Below are 14362 nucleotides of genomic sequence, written 5' to 3'. Positions count from 1 at the left end.
GAACCTCATTCCCAAGGGAAGGTTGCTGGGCCAAGTGTGTCACAGGGCCTGTCCGCTTCTCATGTTCTTCAATGTTTTCATCATTATGATTTAGGGACAGTATGGTAAGTTGGTTTGAATGGCTCCTGGAGTCTTACGTGCTTTGTTTTTGATTGATCTCAGCTATCTGGGCAGCGTTGTTGTGACCAAGTCCTCTACACCGCAATAGGTAAGGGTTGGATCCATGTCTGAAAGGGGGGGGTTAGCAGGTGGGGCTTTTTTGATCACCTCGTCCTTTAAAGGGGAATACAAGAGATGATTGCTCAATTTTTGCTTCCCTTAGTCAACAGTAGGTCATTTCAGTTACGTTTCCCTCCCTCCCCCCTGTTTTCGCATCGCAAGCATTGGTTGCCAACAGTCAGTGCTGTAGTCGGAACGCATTGAATATTAAGCCAAAAACGTGTCACCAACATGTTTGTATGATTTGGTGGTTTGTCTAATTGACATAATTATTTTCTGAAAGTTAACCCGGGACTCACACCGGTTGCGGCTGCGGTGCGTTCCGGCGACGCAAGCAGTTAGATTCCATTCATTCGAATGGTGCAGTTTACACCGCTTGCGTGTGCGTTGCGTGTGGACTGCGTCTCAGCTGTGGCGTGCCGCAGCCCTCCCGCACGTATAGACCTATTTTCTATTTTCTGGAGTTAATGGGCGAGGTGCTCATTCACGGTTTAGACACCAGCGAACAAGGACAAGGAGAGGGTTATATTGGAGGTGGAAAGCCACAAAATAATAAAAGTCCACCTCTCTTTCTGCTTCTCTGTTGAGCACAGACTTTCTGTGTGTTTGTTGTTGTTTTTAATGCCACATGATCGCGCGCGGTCATGCGAGACACGGCGGGAAGTGGTCGGTGACGGAGCTGCCGGACCGCAGCTGTGTGGATTGGCCAAAAAATTGACACGTCCGGAGCACGCAGTCAAGACGCACCGCGCACGCAACCGGTGTAATCCCGGGGTCAGTCTCGGTGTAGCTTCAAACAATTTAAACGAAGGGTTACTCACATCTGATTAACAAAATAAAGAAAGACGTCTTTATAATTTACCCTTGACTGACTTTGCCTTTCCATACTGAGAAACACGTTTAGGCAACAGGTTACCATGACTGACTGAACTTATCCTGCTGTTTACTGGATAAACAAAAACAGTATTTAAACACTGTAACAATTTAATATAGTTTCAGTTCAGTGTGCCAGTTTTAAAAAAAATAAAATTATCTTCCATACTGGTCATTGCAAGGTCATGTTAATCGATAAGCGATTATTTATCATCTTCCTCGGTCAATTACTGTACTGTGTATACCCTCTCCTCAACCGAAGTGTCACTTTTTGCTATCAATGATTCAAATATACCTTCATTGTATGATCCCGAAATGAAAATAGTTTTAATCCATTACATGTGACATTCAGCTGTGACTCCAGAGAGCTACAGTTCACAGTTGGCAAATGTGTGCTTATAAACCAGTGTCCAGTTGAGACTGATAGTTTTAGCAACTTTAGCTCGCGTGATTGAAAAGCAAATTGATCAAAAAACACGTAACAGATACAGAAACGACACTTTAATATTTTGAATATCCTATTGGCATAAATTGCCTTAAAACTTGTCTACATACATCTATATAGGGGATGAAAGAAATACTTTAGTGGCTTTCAATTGCAGTTAATGTTGCAGCACATTTCTCGCAGTCATGTGCAGCAAGTGTCACACTGCAGCACTTTCACCTTGTTCTGAAAGAACAAAGATTTTGGAACACAGGTGTGCTGACATCAAGTTCAAGTGACCTGCTCGATGAAAAGCTTTTGAATGTATTCCCCTTTAAAGTTCTGTTCCATGTGCAAACTGCCATGCATGCCATTGCTAAATCCTCCTCCGTTTCAAAAAACAAACAATTCTATTGATTAATTCTTGTTACATTTCTTGTCCTAGTGCTTCGCTTTTCTTTGGCTTATTTTTCATGATGTGACTGTTCCCGCGTAGTCATTTCCCCTCCAGCCATCTCTCCCCCTGTCAGCATGGTGAAGCCCATTGTAGACAGTTTCCATGTCTATGAATACATATTGATAATGCTTTGTTGCTCCGCTGTGATTTTCCTTCCTGTTCTAATGATCCTTGGTTTGTCTCTGCAGCCACTGTGGAAAGATGGTCCCAATGTAATGCTAATTGTTTTCTGTGCTTCAAGACATATAAATAGGCTGCTGGTGTGTGAGTGGCAGAAATCTCTGGGCTACCAAGTCATAAGTGCCTTCACAGAGATCTAGAGATATATTTTGATGCAACCCACAGCCACTGACAAGCCACACCAAAGGAGCATTTGCATCTGTTATTTTCAGAGCAGGAAAGATTCATGTCAAAGAAATACAGATTCAGGTTTTGATTACAACATCTCATCAAATGTCATATTCATTTTTTATTTTTTTTTTTTAATGAATGGTTTATTTCGGCTCCATATATAACACAGAAAAGACAACACAAAGATCCTTTTAAAATTAAATGTCTTAATTGTTCGCACCTGGTGTATATACAGTGTCTATTATGGAGCTTTATTGGATCAATTCATCAAAATATGTATTTCCCAAAATGATGCCCTATTTATTCTTAACAATGTTTAAAGGCCCAGTCTGCCAGTTTCACTCAGGAAAATGCACTTTTTAAATACAGGATTTGAACAAACAAACTGCTTCTCAATTTACAGATCTGGGCTTCTCTTAACGTGTGTGGTGGTGATTTTGTCCTAAACCCCCACCCCCGCCAGCCTGTATTTTGCCATTTTGTGTTTGTTTTATAAACAGTGGAACGTTTCTGTAGAAAGACAGTGTTTACAACCCTCCAGCCAATCGCAGAGCGGGGGGTGGAGTGTCGCAAACGGGGCTGGACGAATGTGTCGGCTGGGTGACGTCGCTCCCGCGGCAATTTGAAAGCACGCATGGATTTTTTTTTTTCACTCACTCATTCACATATGTAAGCTTCTGTGAGTGAGTGAGTGAGTGAGTGAAAAAAAAAAAAGAATAATCTGTGCGTGCTTTCAAATTGCCGCGGGAGTCAGCTGACACGTTCGCCCGGCCCTGTTTGCGACACGCCACCTCCCGCTCTGCGATTGGCTGGAGGGGTGTAAACACTGTCTTTGCACAGAAACGTCCCACTGTTTACAAAACAAACACAAAATGGCAAAATACATGCTGGGGGTGTGGGAGTTTAGGACAAAATCACCACCACACGTTAAGAGAGGCCCAGATCTGTAAATTGAGAAGTAGTTTGTTTGTTTAAATCCTGTATTTAAAAAGTGCATTTTCCTGAGTCAAACCGGCAGACTGGGCCTTTAAAGCTGTTGAGAGTTTATTAAATAATGTAGCTGATGAAATCATAAAACGCTTAGGAAGACAGTGCCTTATGCTGTCTCATGTTGATCCTTTAACAATGTGTTGCACTTGTTGCATGGATCAAGCAGGACTGAATTACAATTAATATCCAATTGTATGCCTTTGAAAATATTTGGCATGGAGTTACTCCTTTCTCCCTCTTTGTTCTCCTTGTTTAGAAAACGTCGAGGCGCGCCGAGTGTCCTTTCAGGGTCTGAGAGGATTGATGCTTTGAGATACCAACGTATTAGAAAGGCTAAGAAGATGACTATGAATAACAATAATTCCAAGACTAGGAGGAAAGCAGGTATGATGGTAACATATTTTGAAAATTCTTTATTACCCTGATGATGCAGCATCAAGAGCATACAGCGGACCCCTGCATGTGTTGCATTGCAACTATGACTTCTTCTGCATCTTCTTCTTTGACATATTAAATTATCAAAATTAAAACTTTCAATTCATGGAATGCAACAAGTAGTGGTGCAACAGATCACAAAAGTCACGGTTCGGATCAGATCACGTGTTTGAGCCACGGATCGGATCGTTTTTCGGATCAGCAAAAAACAAACAAAACAAAAGAAAAAAAAAAGATACGGGACAGCCCCCATTTTTCTTGAAAAAAGGCTTACTGGCTTATATCCCTATCTCCAGCAAATCAAATAGTGGGGGTCCACTGTATTCTATTATGACTAGGGCTGTGCACAAAATTCTCTAATTTGAGTAATAATGTGTCCATATTGTAATGTGGGTACCAAACCAACCCATTGTAGAAGTGCATGCTCTTGCCCCTGTATTGTTTGACACTTTGCGCTCACTTTACTCGGTCATGTGACCGCATGCTCCAATAAGAGCCGCATATATGCGCTCAGTGCCGGAGTGGATGGACGTGAGGAAAACAATATGTGGTTGCTGCTCAAGCTACACACTACACATATGGATTTAACAAATGAGAAAGCAACATCCTTCTGTCTCCTGTCGGCCAGGATAGATGGCATGGGACCTGGTGCTTAAAAGGGGATTTTTGTGAGGGGTTGACCAACTTTTTTTTTGTTTTTGGGAAAAGTACAAGTGATTGGAGTTTATTATAAGTATAACTAACTTAAAATAAACATATAACCTGAATCTTTTTCTAATAAAGTGTCACTCACACTGGTGCCTGAAAGGTGCGAATGTTTGGTGGTGGTCGGCGGGGCCGCAGGCGCACACTGGCAGCCGCGCTTCCGTCAGCCTGCCCCAGGGCAGCTTTGGCTACTTATGTAGCTTACCGCCACCAGAGAGTGAATGTGTGAGTGAATGAATAATGTATCCATTGTAAAGCGTCTTTGAGTGTCCAGAAAAGTGCTATATATAGAGAAATCTGATGTATTATTAAAGTGAACACATCTTTTAGTATATAAAATAGTGTTACCTCCCTTCAATTTATGACCATAGCTTTATGTATCGCTATTTTACGTTTTTCTTTTTTTCTTTTCTGTTTTTCCATCCGGACCAGTAAAAAATAAATAAATAAATAAATCGATTTTTGTTGTTTCACAAAAAACGAGACATTATAGCTAGTCGCCCCCCAAAATCCCACTTCCCTCAGAGCGCACTGCTTCACTCAGACCATTCAGAATCTGAGAACGTCCAAACGGTGGTTCATAATTGCTTAAGTGAGTCAAATATATGAATTTAAAGGGATCGTTCGGATTTTTTAACATGAATCTCAATTTCATCCTCACCTCCCGTGTGTGCGATCAGCACTGACTTACCCCTGACAGCGTTCTGTGACACGAGTTCTGGTCCAGTGTTGGACGAGAGGAAAATAGTCCAGCAAGCTGGCTGGTGTCAGGGAAATAAAGCTTTTTTCTTCTAAAAACTATTTGTGTTCAAAAGCGTGATACATTTCCATCACAATACTCCTTTTCTGAAAAAAGTCAGACGCCATTACCGCCAGCCACTACTTTTCTGTTCGTTCGTATCACTGCACGTCACCCTGTGGACGGCTAATTGACGCACTGCAGCCAGCTGATCCTTCCGCTAGAAGTTGTTTGTCTTTTCGAAGGCGGAAGGATCAGCTGGCTGCAGTGCATCAATTAGCCGTCTACAGGGCGCCCCCCGCAACGAACGAACAGAAAAGTAGTGGCTGGCGGTAATGGCGTCTGACTTTATTCAGGAAAGAGTATTGTGATGGAAATGTATCATGCTTTTGAACACAAATAGTTTTTACAAGAAAAACGCTTTATTTCCGACACCCGAGCCAGCTTGCTGGACGATTTTCCTCTCGTCCAACGCCGGAACAGAACTCGTGTCACAGAACGCTGTCAGGGGTAAGTCAGTGCTGATCGCACACACTGGAGGTGAGGATGAAATTGAGATTCATGTCAAAAAATCCTAACGATCCCTTTAAGAGGTGTAGACCCCTAACAACCCCCCCCCCCCCCCCCAAAAAAAAACCCCAAAAAAGAAAGTCAAATTGTACACGGATTTCACTTATTGCAGGTAATTTCTGTAACATAACCCCCGCGATAAGAGGGAATACTGTCTATCAGTAACTATCTTCCTGATCTTACATGATAATGCCCCCGTGCGCACTCCCTTCCACGGAGATGAACAATCTTTGGTCGATGTCAGCTGGCACTGCCACCGTCGGCGAAGACGATTCACTGCATCTCATCCGCACCGACGCTCCGTTGACAAATTCAGAAGTCCGTCATCCAAACCCCACCCCCCGTTGTGGAATATTTTCCCAGGACGATTTTTGTCCCCGGTCCTTCCCTGTTCAATCATCAGATTCTGTGGCTGTAAATAAAGATGAATTGACTTTACTAAATGATCTTGTGTTTGCTTTTTCAGGTGTCTCCACCTCTCAGACCCAGCAGGCTCACACCACTCAGGTACTTCAGCCCGAAGAAGCGCTCTACCTCCACAGGAAGAAGAAACGGCTCCTCCTTCATGACCCATACAATCGCTTCTCTGCTCTGCTGTACCGTCGGCCCCTTCGAGAAGACCAGAAGGCCATTTTGGCTTGTATGGACAATGTCGAACTAGACCATGCCACCTTCCTCTGAAAACCCACACAAATGAAGGTCATATACATTGTACAATAGCTACTTCTCTTTGCCATATTAACTGCTAAAGGGAGGAGCATTACATTTAAGCATTTCAATTTGGTGAACCCTGTTCAACCAGTAGGCAATTCAACCATTTATGATGGTTTTATACATTTATTATGACTATGAATGAGGCTTGAACACTTGAATCAGATCAATATTCATTTAACACTGACGACAATCCCTCCAAAATCTGAAAAGTTTGCTTCTTTTGTGCTTCTAAATGCTGGCCTCTGGAATCAATGCGCTAATGTCCATGTTCCCTCCATGGTCACATTTAGTATTATTCTCAATGTGTTTACATTTCTATCAACTCAAATCAAAATGACAGCTGCCAGTGACATTTTTCTCCAGTGCAAAAAAAAGAAAAAAAAAAAAAAAAGTGATTTCAAAAATAGGCCATACTTGATCACTATTTTCTTTGAAATCACAAATTGAAACACATTTTTCAGGCTTGCATCATGTTGCCTGAGTACAGCACCCTGGAAAGTAGTGTAGGCCTCCGTTTACAGCCACACCTTCCACCATATCCTCTCAGCCAAGCAACTCTGATTTCTGCCGAAACTCATAAAAAGGGTGTTCTCACTTAAAACGTATACCTCAGAGCGCAGGACATGGGACCACACAAGACCAATCACAAGTACATGTCACCGCTTGACAGAAATTGTGGGCTTGTGGCATGTTTTATTTAGCTATGCTGTATTTCACAAAAAATACCAGCCTTGGTGTGCCTGGGAGAAAGGAAACAATGAACAGTAGCTCCAAACACCCTTTCATTTTTCACTTCTGAGAAGAATTTGCACTGGAGCAAAAATATTGCTATGTGCATTCATTTGTGTACATTTTTTTCACCACACTCTCCACTTGTTCAACTGGAGATAGTATAGAGCAGGGGTGTCAAACATACGGCCTGCGGGCCACAGGCCCGCAAAGGGGCGAGATAATTTTGTAAAGTAAAAACGAATTTGTAATGTCGGACCAATTAATCAGCCGCCCACAATCAAAACATATAAATTTATCATTTCACAAGCAGTCCTCAGATGAGCAAGGCAACTTGTACAGGGAATCGTTCTGGATGTCATTATTTTACACACAACTGAAATTTACGATTTGTTTATTTATTTTTAAATCATAGACCGACATAAACATGTTAAATACGACACAAATTATTTACTGGTAACACAATAGATATGACAAGGATTAACATCCTTATAACATCATTAACTCATTTGCTCCCAAAAACGTCTAAATACGTTCTATTTTAACCATTAACAGTGTTCCAAATATTTATTTATTTATTTTTTTATGATAGAACCTACAGAAGGCTTTGATGCAGCCTCTGAACTTATTAGGAGAACTGTTGAAGCAATGGTAGTTATTAGAAAAACGGCCAGCAGATGGCAGCAGAGTATAAGAGATCAACCAGGGCCATGTTGCAGCAAGCTGTTTCCCCCACAGTTTTAAACAGATTTGTGAATCATGATAAACTTAGCTATTCTAATGCTAATTGCTGCAAAACGGAAACAGAAATATACTTTTTTTTTTCCTGATGAAAGGGAGACTAATCTTTCTGTTGGTAGGTTCCATGTTTTTATGACAATAGAACACAATATTCTGTCGACCTTGCAAAAATCATTCAAAATCCAATAAAACAGCCAGGAGCGAAGGGGGTTGCTTGAGTGAAAATGGTGAAAGTGTTGCCGCGTTACATTTGCATTCATGTTATTTTTTGGAACAGTATAATTACAGTTTAGCTCCGTAATTTAGGGTTAGCCCACAAAGAGCGAAAATCTGCATATAATTGACGGCAAAAGTTATATACTGTACCATTATTTTACCGATCCGGCCCACTTGGTAATATATTTTCCTCCATGCGGCCCCTGAGATAATATGCGTTTGACACCCCTGGTATAGAGGGCTCAAAATCATAAAAATCCTAAATTATCAAGCCAAAAACAACAACTTGGTTAAGTAAAAAAGTGACATGAAACAGGATTTTGTGTCACAGTGCTGGATTTGCCAACATGGAGAATGAGATCAATGTTTGTTTGCCTCAAATAGCCATCCGTTTATAATTCTTACCGGTTAAGGTCAAAGGGGAGCTGGATGACTCCAGCCGAACTAAGGCAGACTATATGTAAGACTGGTCGCCAGTCAATCACAGGACACATATATAAAGACTGTCAACCGTTCACTCTCACATTTACACCGCCAATTAGTGGGAACAGAACAGAACCCACGCTGCCTGCACTGAAATCAGGCAAGTGAACTACTGCTGCTTGCTTCTCTATACTTCAAATACTAATGTCACTACTGAGCCATTTTGCTTCACATAGTATGAATGTCATTTTCCATTTTGTTAGCCTTTGTATGTGGCCTCATGCTGTAAGTGAGACTAAGAACAGTCACCTATTACGAAGTAGGATGGGCAATTAGAGGCAGCTGCATTTTTCAGCAACAATTTTTGCTTCCACTTTTCTTTCAATATTCATTTCATTTCAGAAACCTGTCGATACAGTACATTTCGCTATTCAACAAAAAAAGGAGTGAACAATGTTGGGATAAAATGAAGAACAGGAGGTGTCATCACAGGCTTGTGCTACTGAGTTACTTTTAGAATGCCTTGAGGCTTGCTAAAGACTGTCAAATTCAATTCAACTTGATTCTGGACTCTTGGTCCAATATAGACAGACACACACAATAAAACAATAAAAACAAGGTTATATAAAAATCAACAGCTAATATTGCAAAAAGTTTTCAAATGACTCTCAATCATTGGTATATTCCCTTCACTCACAAAACAACTGATATACAAAGGGTAAAATACAATATTTAAATATATATTTGTTGTTAATTGTATTACAAAAGTTAAGTGCCTTTATTTCAGATTAATTCCCATTGGTTTGACCTTACATATGGTAACATATATATGGAATATAATAGAAGCATTTTGCCAAAAAGAATTTAACTTTTTGACCGCCAAAAACGTCCAATGACGTATTCTAAAATCTTGATGAATTCTACCATAAACGTTAATTGACGTTTAGTATGTTTTTTGTTTCTTTTTTTTTATCATTGGGTAGTGCAACGTCTTGTACGCCTTGTCATTGGGGTTGTGAAACCAAAATCAACCACTAATTATGGCCAGCAGGTGGCAGCATTGTATCTCTTTTCAATGGTGTATGGAATTACAATGAAACATGACGAATCTGATGCAATCGAACGTTTTCAAGGATGACATGAATGCTCAGCCTTCGTTACATTAAATATAATTCACAGAATGTCACTAAACAAAAAATATTCGTATCAAAGTTACTGTTGTGCAAAAAAAAAGTTTTTTTTTTCACTAAAAGCTCGTTTTCCCTATTTTTTTGTATTTTCGCTTACGTCACTCAAATGACCCATTTTCAAATGGTGATTACTAAAGAACGGAATAAGGTAGAAACGTACTTTTTTTTTTTCTCATAAAAGAATGAAATCCAATCTTTCATATGGTATCCACCATGTTTATGTAGTCATACCGTCCAATATTGTGTTTGCTTTGAAATATGAGTGAAAATCGTCTGGCACTGTCGGGGTTGTTTGTTAGGATCAGGTTTGGCAGTCAAAGAGTTAACAATAAAATGATACATACAAATACTTGATGATGATAAATTGCAGCAGTCTATCACAGGAAATTATGATTATGGACCCTCAATTGAACATGCCTCAAAATAGTATGCAAACTTAAAATTACATTGCTACTATTTATATTTTATGATCAATGTTGCTGAACAATCGTTGAGCGATACTGTACTCATGACGCTAACGCCAGTTCCGTAATGGCATGATGGCTGATTGGCTGCATTTCCTCATGAGAATATATAGTGCACATAAAAGGGGTTAGAAGTCATTTGTTGGTATTGCTGTTTGATTAGGAATTACAAGAAAGGTCTCTCCATTCGTAAATTGCAAAGACATTTGCAAAACTTGTGCACTGTCTGACTTTGACTTCTGATGTTCTTGGAGGTAGATTGCTGTATAAATAAGTAGAACACAATCAGTGAACATTTTAACAAAATAAGTCACATGCTTAACCGTTAGGCATTATTGTGACCCGTTTTGGGCTTTTTGATGGTTCTGACCAAGTCATTTCAAAATAAGATAACGCCCAGGGGTTAAACATGCATAACTACATGGAAAAACCTAGTTACATTGCCCATGCATAATAATTATACACTTTTCATTTTTGTTTATATTTGGAAAAAATATATTTTAGAATCACAATTGAAACATTTGCCAATTCATTTCAAATCAGTCAGTGAAATGTATGAACTGTGAAGTTAGCATACAATTAATCTAAAATCTTTCTTTTTTTTCACTTTGAAACTGAACTTCATGATAATTTTTTTTATCTGAATCATTGAGGCCCAAGCAATCAATGCTATGTACTTACATTATTCTCTTAATAAATATTTATAGCAAGAAATTATCAATGCAAAGAACAAAATGGAATAGACGAGGAAGTCAACTGAAATTATGCATATTTATTACAACAAAGCTTAATATTTACCAAAACGGTTTGACCCCTAATAAATTATATAGCTTTCTTATTGGTGCAAGGGGTTAGAAGGTTGAGTTGATCAGCTGTGTGTGTTTGGGGGGTATAAATATATAGTATGTATGTTAATAATGGAGATTAGATGAACGATCCTTTCCAAAATAGTGGAGTAAAAGTCAATTTAGTGATGTGTCTACTGCTGTCTAGCTTGTGTTCAGTAAAGAAAAAAAATAGAGCATAGTTGAATCGCTGTGAACATATTACTGATTTTAATAACACTATGAGAGCTGCTTTGCATAGACATCACATTTGTCAAGGTTTCCAACAAGCGGAAGGGGGGGAAAAAAATGGCGTTCAAAGTGATTTCTGTGTCTATCTGTTCTACTTCATTCAATCACACGACTTGAAACTAAATCTCAGTACTGTATCACATGGGACTTAATCTGAGGAGATGTAAAGAGTTGAATTTTACTCTGGCGTTACACATGCATCTAGTCAGACGGACTTCTTCAAGGTCACTTATTTGTCTCACATGCTTTACAGGCTTTAGCCATGTGCACAACAAGTAGACAACCTGGTGCTAACCCACGCTGCACAAGTCAAACATTTCTCTTACATAATATTAATGTATGTATTGTTGTCAAATGCATTTTCTCTTTAACCGAAGTACACTACCTAAAAATAGAATGCAATGTCATTAGCGGTTGGTCCAGCTTCTTCTAGCAAATGATGGCTGCCCATGAACAATAGCTGTATAACAATGTGCTTCATATTTTTGTTTAGATAAAAATCCTAACACACAAACTCACTTTACATCAGTGCACTGATCAAAGTAACACGGAGGGAAAGTATTGGTCAAACGAAGTATCACTTTTTATTTCACTGTACAGTGACACAAATCCATACTAAAGTTTGTATATACAGTAATGTCTTGAAGAAGCATAACTTGTCTTATGTTGTTTTGTTTGATAGAAGAGGGTATAATGCACATGCTGAAGACTTGAGTGGGGATCTGAGTAGTACGTTCAGTGACACATTGCAATTATGTAACAAACCAATGTCGAAATGTGAGTAAAAGACATCCTCCGATGATAGAAATTAGTTGATTATTATAGAGCTAAGAAATATAAACACTCTCTATATAAATATAATATACACATGTATGTGTGGGGCTGAAATGGCTCTCTATATATTTGAGGACAGTTCATGTTTTAAAAGAATGTATGAGTCTATATTTATTTTTATATCCATCTGTGCTTATATGGTAGCGGTGCAGTAGAGAAAAAAAAAAATGAGCAAAAGAGAATGGTGCACTCTAATGGACTTCACTGTACTGTATACAAACACAGCAACCTATTTTTATAGCAATGTCTGCTTGCCCTGAATAGTAAATATAAGTTTGACTGTGGGCCATCGTCTTTATTTCATTGTTTGGAGATTATGAGTTATTTTTTTTTTACTTGTATTAGTTTATCGTATCCACATTTAGGGCTCACAAGAATGATGGCACGCTTACCCTGAACTATGGTGCTCCATTGCTTTGTTGAGTTCACAATATGTACAACTGGAATGGTTTGACATGCATGTTTTCATCATATGTAACACGGTGATTCATGAAGCTGCTTTCAACTGATTTTAGGACTTCCAAATGTTTTATTCTGCTTTTTTTGTTGAAGCACGGGCATGCATCATGTGATCTTCTCTTAACTTGGTTGGTTCCAGCATTTCAGCAGCTTCTTAAGGTACTCAACACACTGGACGATATATTCAATTCAGTGGTCAACATTGCCAAAAAAAAAACAACAACAACAACAGCAACAACAACATCCTATAGGTTACTGTATATTCTGAAAACTGGTGCTATTTCCCAACAGCTGTGGTGCTTTTTTTTTTTTTTTTTTTTAAACTTCAATGTATTTCCTTGCTTCGGACAAAATGTAGCTACGCACTTTCATGTTGCACTGTAGGAGCTGGCCGTCTGTGGTCTTTGTTGTTGTTTCTCGGACGTGACAGTTAAAGGTGGCAAATATTAGAGCAAGGACATTTTATTTATTTTAGTTATTTTGAACGCATCCTCATGACCATTTGCCTTTGGACTTTGTGATATTCTTGTTTATTTTTTTTTGTCAACACGGTGCTTTGATAGTATGTAAATGTTACACGAAATAATTCAGATCTGCTCATCATACCTCGTTGACAGCTATGGATTCCAAGTTGGAATCTCTGCGTCTGCAAAAGTCACCACTAGATGGAGACAGCTGTGTATGAAAAGTAAAGCATTATACGTCGTGAGGTGGAATAACATTTAGCTTCAATATAGGTGCCTCTCAAATGATAATATTGTTGAAAAATGAATTTACCTCGGTAGTTCAAGTTTTTTTCGGTAGTTTTTCTGCCCAATTTGTATATCAATACTCTTAATTTCTTGTGATGGCAAATGTGTTTTCATCAGAATTATTACATACAAAACGCTTCACTGTGTCAATTGCACTTTAATTAATACATTGAAATGACCCACTCCCCCCCCTCAATATTATTTATTGGGATGCACCTGTACTTTGCTTAGATTATATTATAAAGCAGTATTAGCACCGCAGTGATGGGAGGGAAATAAATATGAGATTTTACAAATGAATTATTTTCTTTACAAAGAATTCATAATGGTGAATGTCAAATTTCTCATGGAAAATTACAGTTTTCTTTTCAGTGTGTCTCTAATACTGCTATGTTTGTAACAGCAGAATTTGCTATTGTAGTTAAGTATGGAGCTTATATAGATGCGAATATGCTGTACTGTACACTCATGTTGTTGGATGGAGTATATAGTGCTTTACTTTTCATTCGTATAAAAAACGATTTCTGCAAACTTGATTGGAATCCTCCATTGTGGAGCCTCTATCTTCCCATTTAAAACTAAGTTTCATTAGGTCAATTTATTTATTCCATAAACCAAATGCAATACGTGGAAGAAGGACAAACTGAGCTCATTACCGTAGTTTGGTCTTCCTGTCTGAATTCAGTCAAATATTTTTGAGTGCGCTCACAGTAACTCAAACAACTCAGTACCTCAAAATGTCTCTCCGTGCAAATGTTCTCATCTACAAATGTAACAATCTACTTCTTCAGTCTATACTGGCTGTGAGAAATTGTTGCAAATTATTTCTTTTTATATATTTTTTTTTCTTTTTCAAACACATAATTCATGGATGTTATTTATAATTTCTGTTCACACCAATAACTTAAAACCCCCCAAAAAAACAACTCAAATTACTTGTTTTATTTGTATTTTCAACTGTCTTGGTATGCTTGTACTGTAGTTGTAAATTCATAATGGTG

The 14362-nt window shown here is 38.7% G+C and overlaps 1 protein-coding gene across 5 annotated transcripts in view; it reads left to right on the top strand.

Moving 5' to 3' along the window:
• igsf9bb (immunoglobulin superfamily, member 9Bb) overlaps positions 1–14271 on the top strand; it is a 140629-nt gene extending 126358 nt beyond the window's left edge. For 4 of the 5 annotated variants that reach the window (XM_077505110.1, XM_077505109.1, XM_077505112.1 and 1 more), the window contains 2 exons: positions 3571–3698; positions 6230–14271. In XM_077505110.1, coding sequence (XP_077361236.1) covers positions 3571–3698; positions 6230–6444 — 343 coding nt within the window. In that variant the 3' untranslated portion in view covers positions 6445–14271. Of the gene's footprint in view, positions 1–162; positions 209–3570; positions 3699–6229 lie in introns of those variants that run through there. The other variant, XM_077505111.1, reaches the window with a different exon arrangement.
• Positions 14272–14362: the final 91 nt, after the last annotated feature.

The sequence above is a fragment of the Festucalex cinctus genome, chromosome 18 (genome assembly GCF_051991245.1).
Source record: "Festucalex cinctus isolate MCC-2025b chromosome 18, RoL_Fcin_1.0, whole genome shotgun sequence".
Lineage (NCBI taxonomy): Eukaryota > Metazoa > Chordata > Actinopteri > Syngnathiformes > Syngnathidae > Festucalex > Festucalex cinctus.
The sequence above is the reverse complement of the archived record's forward strand: the minus strand, read 5'-3'. Positions and strand labels throughout refer to the sequence as shown.